This window comes from Periplaneta americana, chromosome 16 (genome assembly GCF_040183065.1).
Source record: "Periplaneta americana isolate PAMFEO1 chromosome 16, P.americana_PAMFEO1_priV1, whole genome shotgun sequence".
NCBI lineage: Eukaryota > Metazoa > Arthropoda > Insecta > Blattodea > Blattidae > Periplaneta > Periplaneta americana.
The window spans coordinates 160141714-160165435 of record NC_091132.1 but is presented as its reverse complement, the minus strand read 5'-3'; the positions used below and the strand labels follow the sequence as shown (position 1 = coordinate 160165435).

Here is a 23722-nt window from a genome sequence, read left to right as displayed (position 1 = left end):
ATTTTCATAATGGGATCTTAAAAAATAAGGATGTTATAAATTAAAACAATTCGCTGTGTAAAGGGTGATCTATGCTGCTGCGCCATCTGCTATCACTGCGAGAAGCATTTCCGTGTTGACGACCTGTGCGCGACACACGTCTGATTTCAACTAGTTTCGGTACTTCTGATGAATCAAAATAGGGTTTTATTGCTAACTTTCCATTAACTGGAACCACACAATGAACCCTTCTTGTTCCAGGAACAGACTTGAGGCCGGCAAATCATAGGAAATGTGAAAGATATGAGGAAGAGTGTATGGGCTACATACTTTCATAAAATCTCAAGCAACGAGAAACCATATCATCAACTCTGTTCCAAAGGTCTGGATTCGTGGTGCGGTTATAATAAGGCATAAGCTCAAATGAAGTGTATGATCACAAAGATTCCTTTCCAGAAGCTGTCATGTTGAAGGTAAACCCAATATTCAGAGATCTTGCTGACAAGGAGCTGTTAGAGAAATGTACACATGGTCGCACCCAAAACCCCAACGAGAGTTTCAACAACTATATATGGGAGAGATTGCCATAGACAGTATTTGTGGGCGTGAATGTCCTCAAGACTGGTATTCTGGATGCTGTTATCACCTTCAATGATGGCAGTAGCAGCAGAAACAAAGTTCTGGAGTTGATGGGCATAAAACCATCAACCAGGATTCAATTGGAATGTGCGCTACATGCAATCAACGTCCGAAGAGTAAAAGAAGCTGAGAAAGCAGTGCAAACCCAGACAAAAGAGTATAGGACTGCAAAGAGGAAATGAAGAGAACAGGAAGAAAAGGGAAGGAAGATGATTACACTCCAGGAATGCATTGAAACTACAGTAACTGTAAGTTTGAACTTTATCCAATGTTTTCTCAAAACTACATTTTTCACATTTTTATACTTTTCTAAAAAAAAATTTGTAGCTATCAGTCTAAAATTTGGAACAGTGCTTTATTATTGTATTAGTAATTATTTGCTACCACAATTACTGTTTTAACAGTATTAGTTTCATTATGAGTCACCCATGATTGATTGTTTTTCTATGTAAATTAATTATAAATAAATAAATTGATTTAAATAATGTAAAAATAAGTCAGCATTCTAGCAGAGGTGGCAAATTATAGCCAAAAGCGTTATTACTAGGCCTCCAAAGATTCAAGTCTCTAGGCTTAATATATTCTTTCAAAAGTGTACCTGGGTGAATATTCTGAAATGGGCAAATATGAATAACAAAACTGGATAATATATATTATATTAAATTGTGTACTTTTTTCTCACATTGGTTACATTTGCTCCTATTATTGAAGATTCTGGTATCAGTTGAGCTTAAAAAAAAAATTATGTGAGAGTTTCTAATTTAAAATAAAAGGCAAGGGATTGTCGTTACCTTTCCCTTCCAGCCTATTGTTTAAGGTATCTTCTGTACTTCAGATTTCACTTGTCTTCGAACATTTCTTTTTTCACGATCAGTCATATCTGCTATTTTCTTCCTTTTTTTATATTCTTTGCCATAGTCCCTTTTTTTCTGCAACTCCTCTTCAGTCATATTTGCCCTCTGCCTATGTATCTTCTCCCTTTCATATTTCCTACTTTCATTATCAGACTTTTTTTCTTTCTTATAAACAATCACATGAAATAACATTCTAAGTTACTTAATACACCAGTATTTAATAATTTTATGTTAAATGAAACCTCATCCCACAATAAAGAGACCGACGTTACAGGGACAGTTGTTACAAATTAGTATAATTTCCGCAATAGTTCTGACAAAATAAATCGTGAAAAATATCATGGAGGTTAGATTTTTTAGTCGACAAACATTGTAATGTTTTGCATATACTACGAAAGTTTTGTATATATAAACTATATTTAATGCCACCTGGGACCGGTGTTACCAATAGAAAACATAACATTCAGTCATCAGTGATGATTTTTGTATTTTCCAATAAAATAAATTACGATAATGGACGAAAAATTTTTCAACTGGCGCCATGTTGACCTCTCATCACTACCAACCGTTAAAATTTACCACAAGAAGCTAAATTGTCTTTTGTGTAGCTCTTTTATTTCGAGGGACTGGCATTACGAAAGTTTTGGGGACAAACTTTACGTTAAAGTTGTGTCCTTTGAGAATTAAACAAACAATAATTCCTGTCTTTCATAAGTATTTTAACTATTTATTTTTATAATCTTGGTCGAGGAAATAAAATCAAATCGAAACATTCCGAGAAAAACTTAGTAAAACAGAGTAAAATGTAGTTGGAGACATATGGACTGTAATTACATTTTGACGTTTGGACGTTATTTTTTAATTATAAATTTTAAAATTAATCCTTTTATATTTTTTCCAACTAAAACACGTGAGAGTTAGTTAATTAAACGCAAAAGTAATCAGTTAACATTTTCAAGAAACTCCTTAAATCAGCTGGGACATAAATTTACCCATTTCAGAATATTCACCCACCTATCAAATTGATTATGCATTACTAATTAGCGTAATTAACATCTGAATTACTCCAAAACTATTGTTGATTTATATGCAATTTTAAGTTATGTTTTCTCCTACTTTGAAGAATGAGTGTTGAAATGTTATCTCATTATAATATGCAAAAACAGACTAGTTACTTACAAATACGTAAATACATGAAAATCTGAAATTTTAAGATACGGGTTCCCTTAGAAGAATGGAATAAAATTTCGCTTTTCAACATTAGTAGTTTGGTGGCAACAATGTGAAGACGTCTTACAAGAGTTGAGTAAGCAAATGGAAATCTCAAGAAGTATTAATTTCTGTTAATTTGATGAAGAATGGGACATTAATTTGTAACTGTATGAACACATTTTGTTTGTTGTTTTAAGTTTGTTTTTAGAGAAAACAATTATTTTGTATTAACAGTGTTGGTCCTGATTAATCATGCGCATGTAAATCTTTTAGTTATATTATTAGGTGTAATTACAGGAGAAAACATATTTGACTAAGTAATTACACCCTGCAAATAAATCTGTTTAGTTCAACTATTTTTGTATACGAAGACTCTGTACACTCACAGTATGTATGTAGGGGTAGTTACCCAAAGAGCGCGCAGTCCTACAAGAGTACGCAGCTTTAATTGCAACGAGCTGAAGTGTAACTTGTAAGAGGGTATCTTCATAAGCGATGTTCTGATATAGAAGTTACTTTTTATTGCTGAGGATTATATTAGTTATTGGTAAGTTGCAATTTTTTGTACTAATCTTGTAATTTTGTGTATTTTGAAATTAGTTTCTTTCTCAGGAAATAATTTTGAAATAGGTTTTACAGTGTGCGCATGGAAAACGTTCTTCCATAGTCTGTAAGTTCGCACAAAGCGGGAAATCAGTTATTGCATGCTACTTCCATCTATTGTAATTTTTTGTCAGTAGGCTACAACCAGGCCTCAAAGAGGGCGCACAGCTGGATCCTTCAAGAGTGCGTGCGTACTCTTGGAGGACACTAACATTTATAGCATTGTCGGATAAAATAAAGCAGTTTAAACTTCTTCTAGAAATGTTAGTGTTTCTTGTTTATGTTTATAAAGGTTCATTTTTTTATAAAATTTTCTACTAAGTAGGTATACTTTAGTAGATTTACAATTTTGTAGAATAAACATCGTGTGATTCTTCATTTTAGGAAACGTCATGCAGGGAAAGTTGCATCAGCTGAGAGAGGACAGATAGTTTCAATTGTGTGTTGCCTGTCTCCAACAGGCGTCTACATTCCTCCAGCTATTATTTTTCCGCCGAAGAGACTCAATCATGAATTGTACAGAGATGCTCCTGAAGGCACCTTGCACCTAATTTCGGATTCTGGATTAATGAACACGGAGCTTTTCGTGGAATGGCTGCAACATTTCACAAAATTTGTAAAGCCAACCAAGGTTGATCCAGTTCTTCTAATCCTGGATAACCACACTTCGCATTGCAGCTTGGAAGCAATATTATACTGCAGAGAACACTTCATCGCACTTCTTACTCCGCCCCCAAATGCGAGCCACATGATCCAGCCCCTTGATAAAACCTTCATTGTGCCCCTTAAATCTGCCTATTCTACAGAATGTGATAAATTTATGGTTCGCAATCCAGAACGTGTGATAACTCACAGGGAAGTGTCTTCTCCGTTCTGTAGAGCATATGAAAGGGTACCTACTCTGGAAAAGGCGAAGTATCCATTCCGTGCCACAGGAATATTCCCTTTTAACCCAGAAATATTCACAGAGGATGATTTCCTATCGTCTGCCGTGACATCTAGACCAGAACCCAATCAAGAGTCTGAAGAGATGAAGCCTCAACAGAAAATTCAGTTAAATCCTGATGCAGAGGAATCTCAACAAGTCCGTCAAGATACATTTCAAACAAATTCTATCTCTCGTCCTCACGGTGAATAGAATCTGAATGGACAAGTTTGCTCGCCGTCCACTCTGCTTCGTCTACCTTCAGCAAACCTCCAATCAAAAAGGAAGAGGACGGGGAAGAAATCATAAATAATGACTTCATCTCCATACAAGAATGCTCTGGAGACATCAGGGAGGAAACAAACCGAAGGAACTGATCAGAAGTCCATTTGGTCAAAGGAGAAAAAGCGACTGAGGATTCACCCAGAAACTCCCACAACATCCAAAGAAAATTGCAATATTTTCTGTCTAGATTATGGTAAAAAATATCAGGAACCGTTGATACAAGACTGGGTGCAATGTTAAAACTGCAAAGAATGGTGGCATGAAGCCTGCTCATGCTATGAGGGAACTGGTGTATTTATTTGTGACATATGTTAGCGCGTACTCTTGAAGGACAGTATGCTCACTCTTAGATGCTTGTTGCTACAAGAGTGCGCAATGCCCAGATTTTGATAAAAGGGCCAATATTCATCTATAATTTCTTGTGTAACTGATTTGTGTTTTATGTTTAAATAAACAATGTTCAATAACTTCAATGACATAAAAAGTTTTTACTTCGTCACTCAACTTTAATGCTGACAATCAAATTAATTTATGTGCGTACTCTTAGAGTCCTTTCCCCTAGTACTTCTACATCATTATCGACAGAATGTGAATTATGATATTCAGTCAATGCGTTACTACCACACCTTCCTTTGCAACTCAGCCATTTGATCGTTAAGATTCAAAGTTAACATTGATAATAATAAAAATATAACTTTTAATAACAAATACCATTACTTTCATGGTACTAACACCATGAATATTGTCGACCTGGTTGGCGAGTTGGTATAGCGCTGGCCTTCTATGCCCAAGGTTGCGGGTTCGATCCCGGGCCAGGTCGATGGCATTTAAGTGTGCTTAAATGCGACAGGCTCATGTCAGTAGATTTACTGGCATGTAAAAGAACTCCTGCGGGACAAAATTCCGGCACATCCGGCGACGCTGATATAACCTCTGCAGTTGCGAGCGTCGTTAAAATAAAACATAACATAACCATGAATATTTAAGTTATGAATTATATATTTAAGAATATATCGATGGCAAATGGGAAACAATAATTTTAGCAAAGGGGTGGAGGGCCAAATCAAAACAATCTCTCTCAGCATCGAAACTCAAAAGTAGGAAATGAAGTAGGGTTACCATAGGTCAGCATTTACAACGTTTTATTAACATTTTAGCTAATTTAGCAGCTGAATGAGATGAAGGTGACAATGCCGGTGAAATGAATCTGCGGTCCAACACCGAAAGTTACCCAGCATTTGCTCATTTTGGGTTGAGGGAAAACCCCGGAAAAAACCTCAACCGGGTAACTTTCCCCGATCGGGAATCGAACCCGGGCCACCTGGTTTCGCGGCCAGACGCGCTACCCGCTTACTCCACAGGTATGGACTGTCAGCATTTATGCGGACATGTCCGCCTTTTGATATTAAAAAAAGCTGTCCGCATACAGTTTTGGAAATTCTCAGCATTATTCATTTAAAGTGAATTGTAAGAAGCATGTTGCTGTGTATGTGATTGTTAAATGTGTAAGTGTTGTTTATCCAGATATATCTTTCATTTTGTTAACTGTAAGTAGCAATGAACTTATCAAGTAAGTTATTAAGTTCCGAGGATTAGGCTCACCACCGTTTATATGAAATAACTTGTTTTAGTGAAATTTAATTTCAGATATTTTACATGGAAACGTATGTTTGACAATTTGTGCAGTATAATGAATTGTTGAAGAAAATTAATTAGGTATAGTGATAAATATGTAAGTTAGAAGTTGAAAAAGTGATATAAATGACGAAGTTAATACAAGAAGTTTGTTGGTGAGAGGAATGTGTCAGCATTTTCAGGTTTCAGAATTAGTAACCCTAGAATGAGGTGAAGTCTCGACTCAGGTCTAACTAAATTGCACATTTTGTTATGTTAAGAAGTGGAAGCCATTTATTTCCTAATGACAAAATATAACAGTATAAATAGGCCTATTGAATTAAACCGCAGACCGCATTTATTCAATAATAGCAAATTTGCAAATCTCATGTAATTTATATTATGTACTACAGGATGAACCATAAGTAAGTCATTAATTTCAGGGGGTTATTCTTTGAGATAATTCAAACAAAAAACTTTAATACAATTTTGCTCGTTCTTGCTTCATTTCTTACATAAACTTGTTTTATAAGAAACATTTCATAGCGTGTTTTGGGAAAGATGTTGATTTAATTCTCAAGTATTTTAGTTTTATCCGAACAAATGTAACATTTTAAAATTACTTTTCAGAACGAAAAATTACATTTGTTCGGATCAAATTTCACCTAAATGACAAAACTAAAATTCTTTCAATCATTTATTACCATAATACAATGCTTTCGTAAAATGACTTAACATATTGGGAATTGAATCAACGGCTTTTCGAAAACACGCTATGAAATGTTTCATATAAATAAAATCTTATCTCAAAAAGGAAGCAAAAACGAGGAAAATTGTATGAAACGTTTTTGTTTGAAATATCTCAGAGAATAACCTCTAAAATTAATAACATTATTTACGATTCTGTCCGTAGTCGTTTTGGTTTTACACAACGAGCACAGAATGCACATACTGCAATTTGAAGAGCTGTCAATTTAAATGTGTGATTTATCGATGACAATTTTGCAATTTTTGCTAAAAATACGTGCCTAGCGATTCAATATTACGAAACAAACAAGAAAGTGTGAGTCCTCCAGGAAATTAGGGACATATGGAATTCCTATTATCATAAGATCTTCAATAACGCAACAGCTATTTTGCAATGTTTTGGTAGCAACAACATGGCGTCAGGTCCATCAAACCGGCTTCACTCCGTCCAATGGTATTAAGATGCTAGTGTCTACTCTATGTATTCTGTGCTCGTTGGTTTTACATAGTGCCAGCAGCGAATAGGGATTATAAAGAATGGACACTGAGCGAATTTTCCTGTGTTTTGTTTCTCTGTGCGCCAGTGGCTAGTTCCACTTTCAAGCGCTAGAGGTAGTGTAATCGAGCATACGCTAAGATAATAATTGAGAATAGAGTTAAGGCACAGGATCCAAACATCGCCTACCTTATTGCATAATCCAGTAATGCTTTGCTTCAAATAAATTCAAGTTAACAGCTTTTCCTTATTTCTCAGTGACAAACTAGTTGTAATAATAATATTTTATATTTCAGATATAATACATTATAAAATTAAGTATCGAATTCGTTTAATATTTGTATATAATATAATATAGGTATTTGGTTTTACTTCTCATAAGAGTTATGTTTTTCCATTTTCAGCGCTATCAAATCATTACATATTTTAATTGTTGTTGGGGTCAACGTCTCAACTCTCATTATAAAGGAACTCTAGAGTCTAGACATTACAGTTAATGACGGATTTATTATTTTATGGATCCAATTTATTTTATTTGAGTACATAATGTATCTAGAGTATTAATTATATATTATTTCCGCTGTGTCGACTGCTAGCTGGTGTGATGTCAGCGCCAACTCTAGGGAGGAAGCAGAATCTCACACTTTAGCTGGCTTGAAGGTCATTGAAATCAGTCCGGCTACATCAAAGGTACCGACGCGAAGTGTCCATTCTTTATAATCGCTATTCGCTGGTGCCTGTGTCAGTGTGGTCACGGCTCACTTGATCGTAATTCCAGAGTTTGGAATGATGCATTCTTCATTCTTTACGGTGAATTGCTGAGTGGTTCATTATCATTTTAATATTTCATAGAGGAGTGTAAGTATCTACTCGTGAATACAGATTATAGAGATGGGATAAACTGTTCTTTATCAGAAAGAGTTTTGACTGTAACTGTTTCATGAATGAAGATGTTCCAAAATAACAGTTTAAGAAGAGTATGTTTACAACATCAGTGCCAAGTGTTCCAACCTCTAATCTGTTTCGGGAATATGTTTCAAAGCCCTTGAATCGTCTTTAAATCAGCTGTTCAGTATATTATGACAACGAAAATCATTTTTCGTAGGTTGCTGTTAAGGGTACAGTAAATAACTACAATTCAAAATGAATCGATTTTAGTAAAAATAATGAAAAGGACCCTAGGAGAGTTTAATAATGATGACATTAGCGGATGATATTTTTCTCGTTATATTAATAATTAACACTATGTTAGGGCACCATGAATATATTCTCCATCAATGGACAGCTAATAATATCAGATTTATTAGGGAATTTGATTCGTATAATTAAATTGCGCGATCCTACATAGGCTCTTGGAACCATGTGGAACGTTGAAGTGATCACTGGAGCAGTGTAACATCCTTTGGAACAGTTGGAAAGGTTATATTACGAAACAGTTTTTTTTTACCCGTCCCTAATACATAACTGTTTTGTTAATTTTCAGTTACAAGTCGGAACACTGGTACGTTTGCAAACGCTGAGCGGAGGCAAGGTTGGAAGCGAAATAGAGGCGAAGTTTGACATTATAGCACAGTCTACTATATACAGTCACGAAGCTTGAGTTTTGAGGGTGCTAGAAACAATAGACTGTGATGGTACTATTTTGCATTCCCTGTAATGAGGCGATATTAGCGATCCTAGTGGTGAGCAACTATCTAATGTTTGAATGTTTACTACGTATTGAGCTTCGCGACTGTATACTAGTCTGTGATTATAGTGCTTTGGTTTCGTTGTCATATGTACATTTTCAACATTAATTTATACAAAAATATGTAGATATTATCAAAATTCAGAATAGGCCTACTAATCTATGTAATTTATTACGTAATCCGAAATGGTATTTTATTTGAGTCTCAAAATACCGTGTAAGTAGCCTACTTACATACAAAGAATGTGTCACTTAAAATAACTTAAAAAGCAATGGCATAGTAGGCCTACGTGTATTTTAATAGATGGTACAAGGGTAAATAAATAATTACATATAGAAATGTTACTTGTACCGAATATAAATAATTGAGTAATGCAATAACGACGTACTTTTGCAATAACCGAGTTCAATCAATTTACCAATATGTAGGCTAGCTAGTAAATTGACAATGTTTTTCCGCCTTTTGGTGTTTCACCTATAACGCGAAAGGTCTAGGATATCATGTACATTTTAATCTTGTGCTTTTCTATAAACATTTGAGATGTCTAGGAACCCAGTTTTGGTTTGAATCTGCCTAGTCACCATAACAATATTGTTCTCCGGAATTATTTGTTATAAACTTTTTCAAATATAATTTTAAATAAATATCACTACAAGAAAGAAGTTAAGAATGTAAAATATGCAAAAAAAAAGATATAAACAAAACAAATTATCGACATATAATAAAATATAAGGTGTAATTAATTAAATACAGTTAAGGCAAGTATAAAGATATGTGAAGAAGGGCAGAAACATATCTCTAACATAATATGACGTAAGAAAACACATAATTATCCAAATATGCCAATTAACATAACCTCTGTGAACATTAAATCTTGTAAATACGAAATAAAAAAAAACATGTTTATAACTATAGTCCCGTCGCTCTAATTTCCGGCAGCCAATCGCGTTGCAGGTCTGCTACATTTAAACGTGTGCGTTTTGTGATTCGCTGGTGAAGACGTTATTCATTTCTTAAGGCTCGATAAATACTTAATATAATCGCCCGCCATTTTGGCTCTTTCGTTGGCGTTCGCAGAAAGCACACGAAGACGTAATTTGCCGCTCAATTATTTGCTGAATTGCAGTGCGTTTAATTATTATCATAGAAGCTACGACATGATAATGTTTAACGGTGAGGCAAATAGATTTCTCACATGGTAGCTCGGCAACGAAAGAACAAAAATGGCGAACGATACTACCTGCCTAGACTTAATAGAGCCTTCACTTCCTAAGACGTAAGCAAAGAGGAGGAGTCGCGCCGGAAATAACGTCGTGACTTTAGTTACAATATATATATATATATATATATATATATATATATATATATATATATATATAATAAATACTTATTCTGTTGGTTTTCAAGGTTTGTTAATATACAAACCTTGAAAACCAACAGAATAAGTGTGTGCTTCTAGAAATTATAGATGGTACTGACATATAGCAGGCATTCCGAGTCTTCAACGAAACTTTAACATTTATGAGATCGCAAAGTAGATGTTTACAAAGACCTTGAAAATCAACGGAGCAACTTTATTGATATATAGCTATGTAGCAGACGAGATCTTACTATTTGGCTGGAACAACATTTCTGCTACGCCACAAACCACAAGTAATACTATAAAAATGTAGTTTATAATATATTTAATAGCAATAAGATTTGTCAATGACTTTGTCATCATTAACCGTAAAAACTGCCAAACACTGCAGTCATTTTATTGTCATTTATTGCCTTTCTTTTATCGCCAATACGCTCTTAGTACATAAACAATGAACGTTAGGTACGACCGCGAACATAATCTTTCATCCACAAATACTTATGTCTTTGTTATATTAAGAATTTTAGATAAGAGCGCAAATAGCCATAGTAGCTGACGCGCCCTTCTTAAACCCTACTACTACTCCACACATACTTATGGTGAAGCATTCATTTACGAGTACATTGAAAATCGACATTAACACAAACGCGTGCTTTTGTATTGTTGGGAGAGGTTTGATAGTTATTTACAGTGTTGCCGACCCAAGGCTCTGGCTTTCTATCAAGATGGCTTTTGGTTTTGCCTTCGGTGTAATTATCTTTCGAGAATTATTTGTTTCTCCTGTTATTGTATGATATTCCCTTCATTATATCACGATTTTGCAATTCATGCTACTTTGTAAGGTTGATGTATTTATTCTGAGTTTGTTTTGAAGAAATTAAAATTTTTAGGAATAAAGCATACCATTTCTAGGATATAAACACAGGGTACCGGTAAAATTTTAAGTTCCTTGAAAAGTCCTTTACTTTCTGTGTGAATGGATACTTGCTTCATAATTTTTATTATTCGTTTTTGTAGTTTTAAGTATAAGAGAAGATTTTGATGATCCCCAGAATATAATTCCATATGATATGACTGAATGTAGGCCTACATAGCCAAAATAAAGTGACAACAGTAGCTCAATGGGTGATATTTTGGAGAGAACTCTTAATACGTAGCATAGTCGAGATATTTTTTTCTGTTAAAAACTGAATGTGACTTTCCCATGTCAGATCTGTATCAACCCAGATACCTAGAAATTTTGTTTTTTTTTTTTAACTTCCTTAATTATGGAGCCGTTAAATGTAATCTGTACAGGATCTTACAACCATTGTTGATTGAAATTCATAAATACTGTTTTATTTGCATTTAATTTGAGCTTATTAACTGTTAACCATTGATTAAATAAATACTAGTAGTAGTGGTAGTGGTGGTGGTTGTGGTGGTGGTAGTGGTAGTGGTAGTGTTAGCAGCGGCGGCGGCGGCGGCAGCAGCACGCGCCTTTGCAAAAAAAAAAAAAACACACACACACCACAGAACCAAACCTTGCCAGAGGAGATTGTAAAAAGGTAAAGGTATCCCCGTAACATACCATGAAGGCACTTGGGGGGCATGGAGGTAGATCCCCATGCTTTCCATGACCTCGGCACTAGAATGAGGTGGTGTGGTCGGCACCACGCTCTGACCGCCTTTTACCCCCGGGAAAGACCCGGTACTCAATTTTATAGGAGGCTGAGTGAACCTCGGGGCCATTCTGAAAGTTTGACAACGAGAAAAAATCCTGTCACCACCTGGGATCGAACCCCGGACCTTTCAGTCCGTAGCCAGCTGCTCTACCAACTGAGCTACCCGGCCGCCAGAGGAGATTGTGCAGGATTGCAAATATTTTTTTTTTCATGAGAAATGTGCATAATAGAAATCGTACAGACATGCTCACTAATTAATATAAAATATGTTTTGTATATTTGTATATATAATTAATTCAGAACGAATTCGGAAGTTGGAGCTAAATAATATTTGTAACACTGTGGATAAACCTCTTTCAGCAGCTTACAGTCTCCAGATATGTGTCAACACTGAAATGTCTGTTACAGTTGTGATGGATTTGATGAAGATGGAAACTGAGGTCGATCCATTGGCTATATTATCAAGTGATAACACTGATACAGATGAGAAGAAGCCCTTAGCAGAGGTAAATTAAAAGTCCCTTGTTCTAATTTTTTTATATGGAACATGATTGTTTGAGAAGGCCATATGGCCGTAACTCTGCCAGGTTAAATAAATTATTATTATTATTATTATTATTATTATTATTATTATGTGGTAATTTCGTAGAAGACGGGCACTTGATTGAATGTAGTAAGTATTACCAACTTTTTTATTTCAGAGTTAAATGTTAGTGATCTTTTAGTGACTTTTATATGTTAGTTCTAGGTTTTTTATACTAGGTGCCTCCGTGATTTTCTTTTAATTTCATTGGTTATAGTTGTCATTTGTTCTAGAATTTTCATTAATTTTGAATGGATAATGACGTTGTCAGTTGTTCTCGGTAGTTTGACGTGAATGGTGTTATGTCATGTCTGGTGGGTAAAGCTATTGAAAGTTTGTCATTTTATGATTTTTTTTCGATTTGATTGGTTAGAGTTGTCATTTCTTCTAGAATTTTCGTTAATTTTGAATGGATAATGACGTCAGTTGTTCTTGGTTGTTTGACGTGAGTGGAGTTCTACTATGTCTGATGGCTGAAGCTATTGAAAGTGTGTCATTTTATATTTGTGGAAGATGTGTGAACTTACAACAAAGTATTAAATTTTGTGTCGATATTGGTTTAGTTCTTTAGCTGGTGAATAAGAATTGTGTAGAATGTTGAGGAGGAAACTGTTTTTGTGTGGTTTAAAGGAATTATTTACCGAATTCTCTGCATAAGTTAAGGTATAATAAGTGTTCTAAGAGAATTTCATTTTGTGTAAATACATGGTTTATTTATGCGAAGTTGACTGTACGACAAAGTGTTGGTTTAGTTCTTTGTTGCCTGCATAGTTTGTTTAAATGTTTAAAACCTGCATTGTTTAAATTTTTAAAACCTGTGTCATATACTGGACGTAACGTGGTTGTCGTTGAAGACGTCAATGAGAATTGAATTTTATTTGATAAGGTGATAGATTATTATGTCTTGTTTTGAGTTTTAATGATTTTTAGGGTAAAGTGCGGACGAAAACTGCCAGAAAAGTACTGCCAATTATGAAGTTCGAATGCCACCAAACACCAAAACAACAATTATATTTTATTATTATTATTATTTTTTTTTTGTAGGGCTTTTTTCTTCTTTAAAAATATGAATATATGTTTGATTTTCCATCTTTGATTTTGTGATGTTTGGTGACGTTTGAACTTCATAGTTGGCAGAATGTTTTTGGTCGTTTTCGTCAGCCATGTTGAATTTTGCCCGTTTTATAGGAAATTACCTATTGTTGTTGTTATTATTATTATTATTATTATTATTATTATTGCTACTGCTGCTGCTGCTGAATATGACATAATGATATGTAGGCATATCTGCCAGTTTATTATAGTTAGAGGACTCTGAATATATATAGTAAGAAATTTCAAATCTTGGGCTGTTTGTCATGTTTGTCTCCATGTCCCGTGTTACTTGCTTTTCCTATTTTTTTTTCATAATATTTTAAGAGCTGGTAATGGGTTCTAGTTTAAATTGAACTTCAAGATAATCTTCAATTAATAAACCTTTTCATAAATCCACTTTTTCTTTAGAAGTTGCAATGGAGTATTTCACAGATGTAGAACTTGCATGCATTTAGTTTATGGCGAAGAAAAAGGAGAACATTTAAAACTAACAGCAAGTTTAACAGCTACGTTGTACAGTAGACAAATGAATGAATATTTACACAAAGATACATACATATTGCATTCCCTTAGCATAACCTAATGGTATGTGTAAGAATTAACAAGTAAGTAAAGTTTACACAAAGTACTGAAACCGCTTAGTATTACGCAACCAAAGATGGAGATACGTTAAACAGGTTTCTGTAATTCCATACATTTAATGCACAAAAGGGATGAGTCAAAAGTGTCATGGAAAATACTTACGCTTTCAACGGTATGTAGCTTCGTACTGGAGTGTTGCCAGATATGGGTTCATAAGCAAAAATTATTCCTTTTGACACCAGCTGTCACATCTCAAAGTTAGACACTCATCCGAACACACTGTATACACACACATACATTCATTAGTTACGATTTGTATTGTTTGGGTTAGTTAACAATACTCAACATATATTTGCTCATGAAGCCAAGTTTGTTCTATCAGTAATTAATTTTATATCTTAGTATTTATTTATAATTAATTAATTTGTCTTTATATAAAGAAATTAATCACTGTTCTTCAGTCTTGGTTTCGTTTACATTTATGAATCTTGTAACTTATCTATAATCTATTATTCAAGTTTGGAAGGTACGCTTTGTCTAGACTCACAGATAATAACATATTTGACTTAGTTAGAAATTATTTGGCTATCTTTTTTTATTTCTAAATTTAATAGTTTTGAAGGTACGTCAAAAGAATATTATTAAATAAAATTAAGGAATGAAGGCTTACCTACGAGAGCGAGCTTGTATGAACTGTATAAATACTTTTGTAAGGAAAGAGGTATGGAAGAAACTAGAATTAGAGATGATTTAGATACGCTAGCTGCACATTGCAGAGTGAAGAGGGAAGTACATCTTAGGAAGGTAAACCAATACTGATGGTACCGATATTCTAGAATGAGTTGAGTCTTGCACAATAACTGAAAGCTAGTGCAAGACAAAACAAATATGTTAATAGGTAAAACGTAGAAATTGTATTTAAATAATAATATATCTTTGTGTAAAATTGTTGTATGTAATGTGTCTGTGATCTATTATATATAATAAACCAGTATATCTATAATCTATTGTAGTAGGGCTAAAGTGTATCTTAAGGTTGTGCTTGGAGATGGGGTGTGTTGTAAATATTTTGCGATCATCAACATTTTTAAATTGAATCTAGCTAGAAACAGGTAGGAGGTTGTTGTTGTTTAGTCACCTGTCATACGTGACACCAATAAGGCGTCAGTCATGAGGCAACTAAGCTTGGAGATAATGGGGTAGGATGGCCAGTTTCTTTCCCCTTCCATTGCGCACATCGCTGATTAGCAACACAGTTACTAATCAGATTAATGATGAACACAAACAATAATTGTGAGCTTTCTTTCCAAAACTCACTATCTCCAAAATTTAAGTATAGAAATTCCTATTTGATATTTGCTTGTAGTAGTGGCAGCAGAAATTCGCGTTTCCTCTAAAAACAGGTTCTTGGAGATAGTTTTGGAAAGAAAGCTCACAATTGTTCTTCCTCTGACACATATCATCCAGAATCTCAATCAGAGATAACTAGAAGGTTATTTTGATTGAATGGCATAATGGATAACTGTCGAATACAATTGGAGAGCATGATTTAGTTGCAGCTTAATAAGTTTAGACAGGGGAAAAAATCAGCCCTGTTGCTCTTGTCACCCTGAATATTTTTATTGAATACCTTCTGTTGGTAACAGAATATTGAATTGAATTAAATTGTAAGATGAACATATCTTCAAGCTTATGTGGTGTAAGATGTTTCCAAAAACTATTCCTACTTTACATTTCTGAAACAACATCAATGATCTTCATGCAAATTCTTTTAGCCTACATGCTTGGTTTGAATTGTAATATGTATTAGTGATCGTTCTCTGTAGTTGAAATGAAGATGAAAATATGTAATAGCATGGTGAGGCACAGGTGAGACTTTTGATTTAGGCATTGTAATAGAAATTGTTATAAATGCTTTGCGAACATTAAAACCAGCCTGGGGCAGGAAATGTATATTTTATGCTATATAAATTACTCATGTAACCCCTATTGAATTAGAGTAAGAAGGTTATCTTATCAGTGTCAGTAACACCACTTTCTTCCTTCATTTCTTCCTTTATTCCTCTCTTTCTTTCTTCCCTCCTTCTTCCTTTCTTTTATTCCTTTCTTTCTTCCTTTCTTTCTTTCCTTCTTTCTTTCTTCCTTTCTTCCTACCCTCCTTCCTTTCTTCCTTCCTTTCTTTCTTCCTTCCTTTTCTTTCTTCCTTTCTTCCTCCCTCTCTTTCTTTCTTTCTTTCTTTCTTCCTTCCTTCCTGTCTTTCTTTCTTCCTTTCTTTCTTTCTTCCTTCCTTTCTTTCTTTTTCTTTTTTCCTTTCTTTCTTTCTTTTTCTCTTTCATTCTTCCTTCCTTTCTTCCTCCCTCTCTTTCTTCCTTTCTTTCTTCCTTTCTTACTTTATTTCTTCGTTTCGTTTGTTTCTTTCTTTCTTCCTTTCTCTCTTTTCTTTCCTCCTTCCTTTCCTTCTTCCTTTCTTCTTTCGTTTGTTCCTTCCTTTCTTCCTTCCATTCTTTCTTCCTTTCTTCCTCTCTCTCTTTTTTCCTTTCTTCCTACCTCTCTTTATTTCTTCCTTTCTTTCTTCCTTTCGTTTTTTCTTTCTTCCTTTCGTTCTTCCTTCTTTCGTTCCTTTCTTTCTTCCTTTCTTTCTTCTTTCGTTTGTTCCTTCCTTTCTTCCTCTCTCTTTCTTCCTTTCTTTCTTCCTTTCTTCCTACCTCTTTCTTTCTTCCTTTCTTCCTACCTCTCTTTCTTTCTTTCTTTCTTTCTGTCTTTCTTTCTTCCTTCCTTCCTTGCTTTCTTCCTTTCTTTCTTCCTTCCTTTCTTTCTTCCTTTCTTTCTTCTTTCGTTTGTTCCTTCCTTTCTTCCTTCCTCTCTCTCTTTCTTCCTTCCTTTCTTTCTTCCTTTCTTCCTCTCTCTTTCTTCCTTTCTTCCTTTCTTTCTTCCTTTCTTCCTACCTCTCTTTCTTTCTTCCTTTCTTCCTACCTCTCTTTCTTTCTTTCTTCCTTCCTTCCTTGCTTTCTTCCTTTCTTTCTTCCTTCCTTTCTTTCTTTCTTCCTTCCTTGCTTTCTTTCTTCCTTTCTTTCTTTCTTTCTTTCTTTCTTTCTTTCTTTCTTTCAGTTATGTATATTTAATAATTGTAGTTTAAAATATTTCCATTCTGAGAAAGTAAGTACCTACAGAATTACTAACAGTACAGCTGTTTTTTTTTTTTTTTACTTTCTTCAGTTTTTCTCTAAACATGTAATTTTGATGTATTTTTTATTTCTTGAAGTAATCATTGCCGTTTGTCTGCAGTGTGGGCTAGGGTGTGAATTAAGATTTTTGATAAGGGGGGATAGAATCTTACATAGAGAATACCTTACATAAAATCATCATTATTATTATTGTTGTTATTATTATTATTATTATTATTATTATTATTATTATTATTATTATTATTAAGACTCAACACTTGGTTGCACTGAGTTGCTTATCTTGCATCTTGATCATATTAATAATTATATCCATGAGCAAGATTAAGATAAGATGTGTAGTTCCTAAGTTTTTGATTGTTGTGAGCTTGCCAGTGATGATAATATAGAATTATTATTTTCTTTGCTTACTTTATATTTGTGGAGCTTATTTCCAAAAGGTACCAAATCCACAATTTTCGAAAAATGAGTTACAGATGGCAGCACATTCTTAGTATCTGTAGAACGGAAACAATAACCATTTCTCTCGAAAAAGTACCAAATCCTGTCTCTAGAAGTCACTGAAAACAGTGTTTTCTGCAGAAAATACCAAATCCATGTGAGTTTCATGCCAAAACATACTAAATCTCAAGCGTGTTCCTATTGGTTCTCGACTTTGCGTCACTGATACGTCACGCGTCGAACAGCAATTTCATTGGCTATTGTGGTGACGTATTATTTGTTTGTGTAATGGCTGTCAGTGACTGTCAAAGTGTTTGTAATAAAGTTCAATCTAGGTTTTGGCATTGTAAAGCGGGATACGTTTAATGACTCAGTGCGCCTAAAAGCTGCTTCTGATGAGGATATGAAGAAGTCTCTGGTTACCAGAAACTCAAATAAATCAAGCATATTACAGTACGCAGTTGTGGTAGTATACCTTAGGGATTGTAATCCATAATGAGAACAAGACAATTTCACCAGAGACAACCCATTTTTATAGATGGTTACAAAGTGAAGGAGGTAGAGGTCCAGCAGAAATTACGAGGGGGATCCAGGAAATAACGACCGTTCGCGCATACCCGCCGCGCAGCTGACTCCCCTTCCTTGTTTGAAGGTCAACTGGCTTCCTTAACATGTCTTCTCATAATGTTGTGAGTACTGGTTGCAACAAGTCGCCATTGTGCATTTTGTGTTACTTCAAAATGAAAGACGTGATTGATAATCCCGCCGACTGAGAGGTGAGGAGTGTGATTCGATTTTTGAATGCCCGACATTTGAAACCTGCAGAAATTTACCGGCAATTGAAAGAAGTGTATGGTGATACTGTAATGAATGAAAGAAATGTGAGAAAATGGTGCGAAATGTTCAACAATGGGCGAACAAATGTCCACGATGAAACTCGACCCGGACGCCCATCACTCATCACAGAAGACCTGAAGACTAAAGTGAACGACAGAATCTTGCAAGACAGGCGCACATCACTCGACGAATTGCATATTGCCTTTCCTGACATTTCTCGTTCTTTGCTTGGTGAAATTGTGTCGCAACATCTTGGCACGAAATCTGTGCACGATGGGTTCCACGGCAACTGAGTGACCAACACAAAACTCAGAGAATGGCCTCAGCATTGACATTCTTGATGCGATATCACACAGATGGAGACGCCTTTCTTGATCAAATTGTGACTGGTGATGAGACCTGGGTGTCTCAACACCCCAGAGACCAAGCGCCAATCACGTCAGTGGCATCATCCCTCATCACCCAAGAAACCGAGAAAATTCAAACAGACTCTCTCAACACAAAAAGTCATGGCTACTGTCTTTTGGGATCGCAAAGGTGTTCTTTTGCTGGATTTCATGCCAAAAGGCACTACGATCAATGCAAATCGTTATTGTGAGACTTTACGAAAACTACGTCGAGCCATCCAAAACAAGAGGCGAGGAATGCTTTCGAGAGGAGTTGTGCTTCTTCACGACAACGCCCGCCCGCACACTGCTGCTTCAACTCGAGAATTTCTGGATCAATTCGGTTGGGAAACCTTTGATCATCCGCCCTATAGTCCAGACCTTGCTCCTAGTGATTTTCATTTTTTCACTAAGCTGAAAGACTTTCTGGGTGGTACGCGTTTTGGAAGTGATGAAGAGTTGAAGAAGACAGTGAACACCTGGCTTAATGAACTGGCGGCAGAGGAGTATAACACGGGAATTTTAAAGCTAGTGAACAGATACGACAAATGTTTAAATGTAGGTGGTGATTATGTAGAGAAGTAAAGGAAGCTTCAGTTGTGTAACAGACTTTGTTTTTTCAAATAAATATATATTTTTTAATTATTACAACAAAACGGTCGTTATTTCCTGGATCCCCCTCGTAGTTCTTGTGTATGGGATTTTTTTAGAGAGATTCTGAAACCATACTGTGATGCCGACAATATCAAGTGTATTCGATTTTTTGTGACAGCTGTGGTTCACAGAACAAGAACTATTGCATGTTGTTTTTGTTTTGTACTATTGCCTCTCAGTATGGTATTACAGAACATTGGTATTTCCCTGTACGAGGCCATTCATACATGCCAGGTGATAGGGCATTTGGCATTGTTGAGAGAAAAGTGAGAAGCACAAGGACAATCTTGATGCCTGAAGCATATGATAAAGCGTTTAGTACAGTTGGGTTGTATTAAACACAGATTTCAAATGGACAAACTGGCAGGAAATTTCTTAGTTCTCAGCACCAACAACAAAAAAGTTCAAGATTAGTGAGGCTAGAATGATAACACTCCTTCCAAAATCAGGTATAGTGGAGCTTCACTAGTTTTATACTCTGTCACCAGTATGTCAGCATAAGATGTTAAGAAAGGGTTTGAGGTACGACCTTGTATTGGCAAAAAGTAAAGCAGTGCCATGCAAACGTCATGTCCAGGAGGCTAAGAAAAGAGATTTGAAGGCTTTGTTAGCATCCATGGGCTATTGGGACATTAACAAACTCCCATTTTACAGTAATATTATAAATTCTGAGTCTGTTGTTGGCAGAGAGGATAAGGAGAACATTGATGTTCATTATGATGATTAGGACAAACATAGCCTCCACTTTGTGAAATTTAATGAAGAATATTTAATATTATGTATATATAAATTCATAGTGCTAGTAAATAATTCCTGTACATCCCCATTCATAATAGGCCAACTAAATTACTCGATACCAATATGAAAGTCATGTTCAAGAGACTAAGAAAAAAGATTTTAAGGCTTTGCTAGCATCCATGGGCTCTTGTAACATTAACAAACTCCCATTTTGAGTCTGTTGTTAGAGTATGAGGATAACATTTATGTAAATTATGATAATTAGAACAAACATAGCCTAAATTTGTGAAATAAATAATATTTAATTATGTATTCACGTTTACAGTGATAGTAAATAATTTCTGTACATCCCCATTCATAATACTGAAGTATTTCATGCCAGTATGTACCACATCCAATTTTGTTGCCAAAATGTACCAAATCCAAACTAAAACTATTGATAAATTCTTGTAAATGTGTCAAATATCTTAAATATATGCCTAAATATGATTGATGACATGTAAAGAATAGTGACATGAAGTCATACCAGTATATAACATTTTTTACAGCTATGAGCAGTTTTTTTCATTTCCTGTAAAATTAGATCTGTTGGATTTGGTACCTTTTGGAAATAAGCTCCACGCTTGATAAAGTGTACTCGTTTTAAGACAATAATATTTTGTGAGGGGGGACAGGATTTATCCCTGGCAGGGATGTTAATATGAACTTATGAGAGGGAGATAATTTTAAAATGGGTGAAATCCCCTCTGGTGTGGGCGGGAACTAACTGTGTATTATTATGTAGCTGTAAAATTTTTAATATCGATGGAATCATAATGAAAATTGTGTGTACATGCAGGTCATTAAATAGGATTTAATGGTAATACAGACAGTGGCTGTGAGAGGAAGTACGCGCAACAATAACAAGGATGGGCGATCACCTGTCTGTTCACGAAGTGAGCGCAGATTTCTGCACGCTATGAAGTGTGCAATTCCGTTGTTCTTGTGCAGAGATGGGGCATATAGTGGAGGAAAGGAATGCCACAATCCGTTCAAAAACAATAAAGAATTATCATAGGAAGCAATGACCACAGGTTCTGTTAAACCGGCGTAACTCGGTCAGTTAAGGCTCTTGCCTGCCAATCCGGAGTTGCGCTTGGTCGCGGTTTCGATTCCCGCTTGGGCTGAATACTTGGTTGGGTTTTTTCCGAGGTTTTTCCCAACCTTAAGGCAAATGTCAGGTAATCTATGGCGAATCCTCGGCCTCTTCTCGCCAAATACCATCTCGCTATCACCTATCCCATCGGCGCTAAATAACCTCGTAGTTGATACAGCGTCGTAAAATGATAAGTAAAAAAAAATCCATAAATTTTCTAGACATCACAATAACAAAAGTAGACAACGAACACACATTCAAAGTATACAGAAAACCAACAACAACAACACACACACCACATCCAACCACCCCACACAACACAAACAAGCTGCATTCCGAACAATGGTACACAGACTACTTAATATACCAATGCACCAACAGGATTACAACGAAGAACTAAACACAATCAAATACATAGCACAAGAAAACGCATACAACCCCAACATAATAGACAACATAATACATAAGACAAAACAATACCACAGAAAACAGAATAATACAACACAAATACAAGAACACAAAAAATACATTACACTAACATACGAAAACAAAAACACACATAAAATTGCAACCTCATTCAAGAAATTAAATTACAACATCGCATACAGAACAAATAACACTCTACAAAAACACCTCAACACACAAACAACACAAACAAACAAATACAACCACACAGGCGAATACAAACTCAAATGTAACACCTGCAACAACTTCTACATAGGACAGACAGGCAGATCATTTCAAACACGTTACAAAGAAAACATCACAGCCATAACAAAATTACAAAACACCTCCACATATGCAGAACACATCACAAATGCCAACCACACCTACAGAGACATCAACACAGACATGGAAATACTGCAGATCCAACCAAAATGTCAGAAACTCAACACACTAGAACAATATGAAATATACAGACACACGAAAACACACCCCAACGATATTCTCAACACACAACTCAATTTCAAAACACATACACTCTTTGACTCTACACTATGAACGCACCCTCACAGGAAACAAGAGGCGCCAAGACCAACAACGACCAGTTCTGAAGATGACCCAAAATAGGTCGAAACATGTTAACAAGGTACGTTAAAATTTAACACAAAGTTCTTATCATACATATTCCGAAGTAAAAAAAAAAAAGGTTCTGTTAAGAATGCAGGAAGAACTGGCCGTCCATTCACGTCTCTGTCTGAGGAGAATATGGCGATTGTAAGGGAAATGTTCAGTTGTAGCCCTGCTCAATCAAGTCAGGCAGCTCGCGAAAGCAGACTCACAAGGTACGCGGTACGCCAAGTGCTGCAAAATGAATTGAATTACTGCCCATGGAAACCACATTACATGCGGCAGTTGACCCCAGAAGACTGCAATCGCAGAAAGGGTATGGGGAGTTGATGGTGAATTGGCACAAGGATTGGCCTCAACCGTTTCAAAACATCCTCTGTAGTGACAAGGCCGTGTTTCATGTGGGAGCTTTCGTCAGTCAGTAAAATTCCCAAGACTTAACTTACAGATGAGCATGTAACACTTGACTGCACATTCTTACAAGCTATTCGGTATATGTTACATATGCATTATATGTCTGTCTTCTCCAGGAGGAAAATATATTGGATCTCCACGTGGCTGAAATAAAGATAGAATGCGTGGACCACAGCTGTGATCTCACATTAGAGACCAAAATTGAAGAAACCGTAGTGCCAAGTAATTTTGTTACGACAGACTGTAAACCCGAGGTAAGTGAAGCCAATGGGGTGCACTGCCTCTTTTGCTTTCAATATTAATATCGTAAACTTTTCATCGCACACAGTTATTTTATCACTGAACCCAGAAAGATTTCAGCATATGACGACGCCATTAATATTTTCTATCAAAAATTATTTACTCTTTGATTTCAATATTCTCTAAATTTCAACTATATTAAATCTTTATATATATATATATATATATATATATATATATATATATATATATATTTATATCACATTTTACTACATTCAACTCTTACTAATTTACTTTC

At 35.3% G+C, this 23722-nt stretch overlaps 1 protein-coding gene across 3 annotated transcripts in view; it reads left to right on the top strand.

The window, feature by feature from the left end:
• LOC138691610 (zinc finger protein ZFP2-like) overlaps positions 1 to 23722 on the top strand; it is a 32556-nt gene that overhangs the window by 2707 nt on the left and 6127 nt on the right. For 2 of the 3 annotated variants that reach the window (XM_069813750.1, XM_069813752.1), the window contains exons 2-5: positions 241 to 866; positions 3672 to 8212; positions 12475 to 12572; positions 23301 to 23438. In XM_069813750.1, the coding sequence (XP_069669851.1) occupies positions 12480 to 12572; positions 23301 to 23438 (231 nt within the window). In that variant the 5' untranslated portion in view covers positions 241 to 866; positions 3672 to 8212; positions 12475 to 12479. The remainder of the gene's footprint in view (positions 1 to 240; positions 867 to 3671; positions 8213 to 12474; positions 12573 to 23300; positions 23439 to 23722) is intronic. The other variant, XM_069813751.1, reaches the window with a different exon arrangement.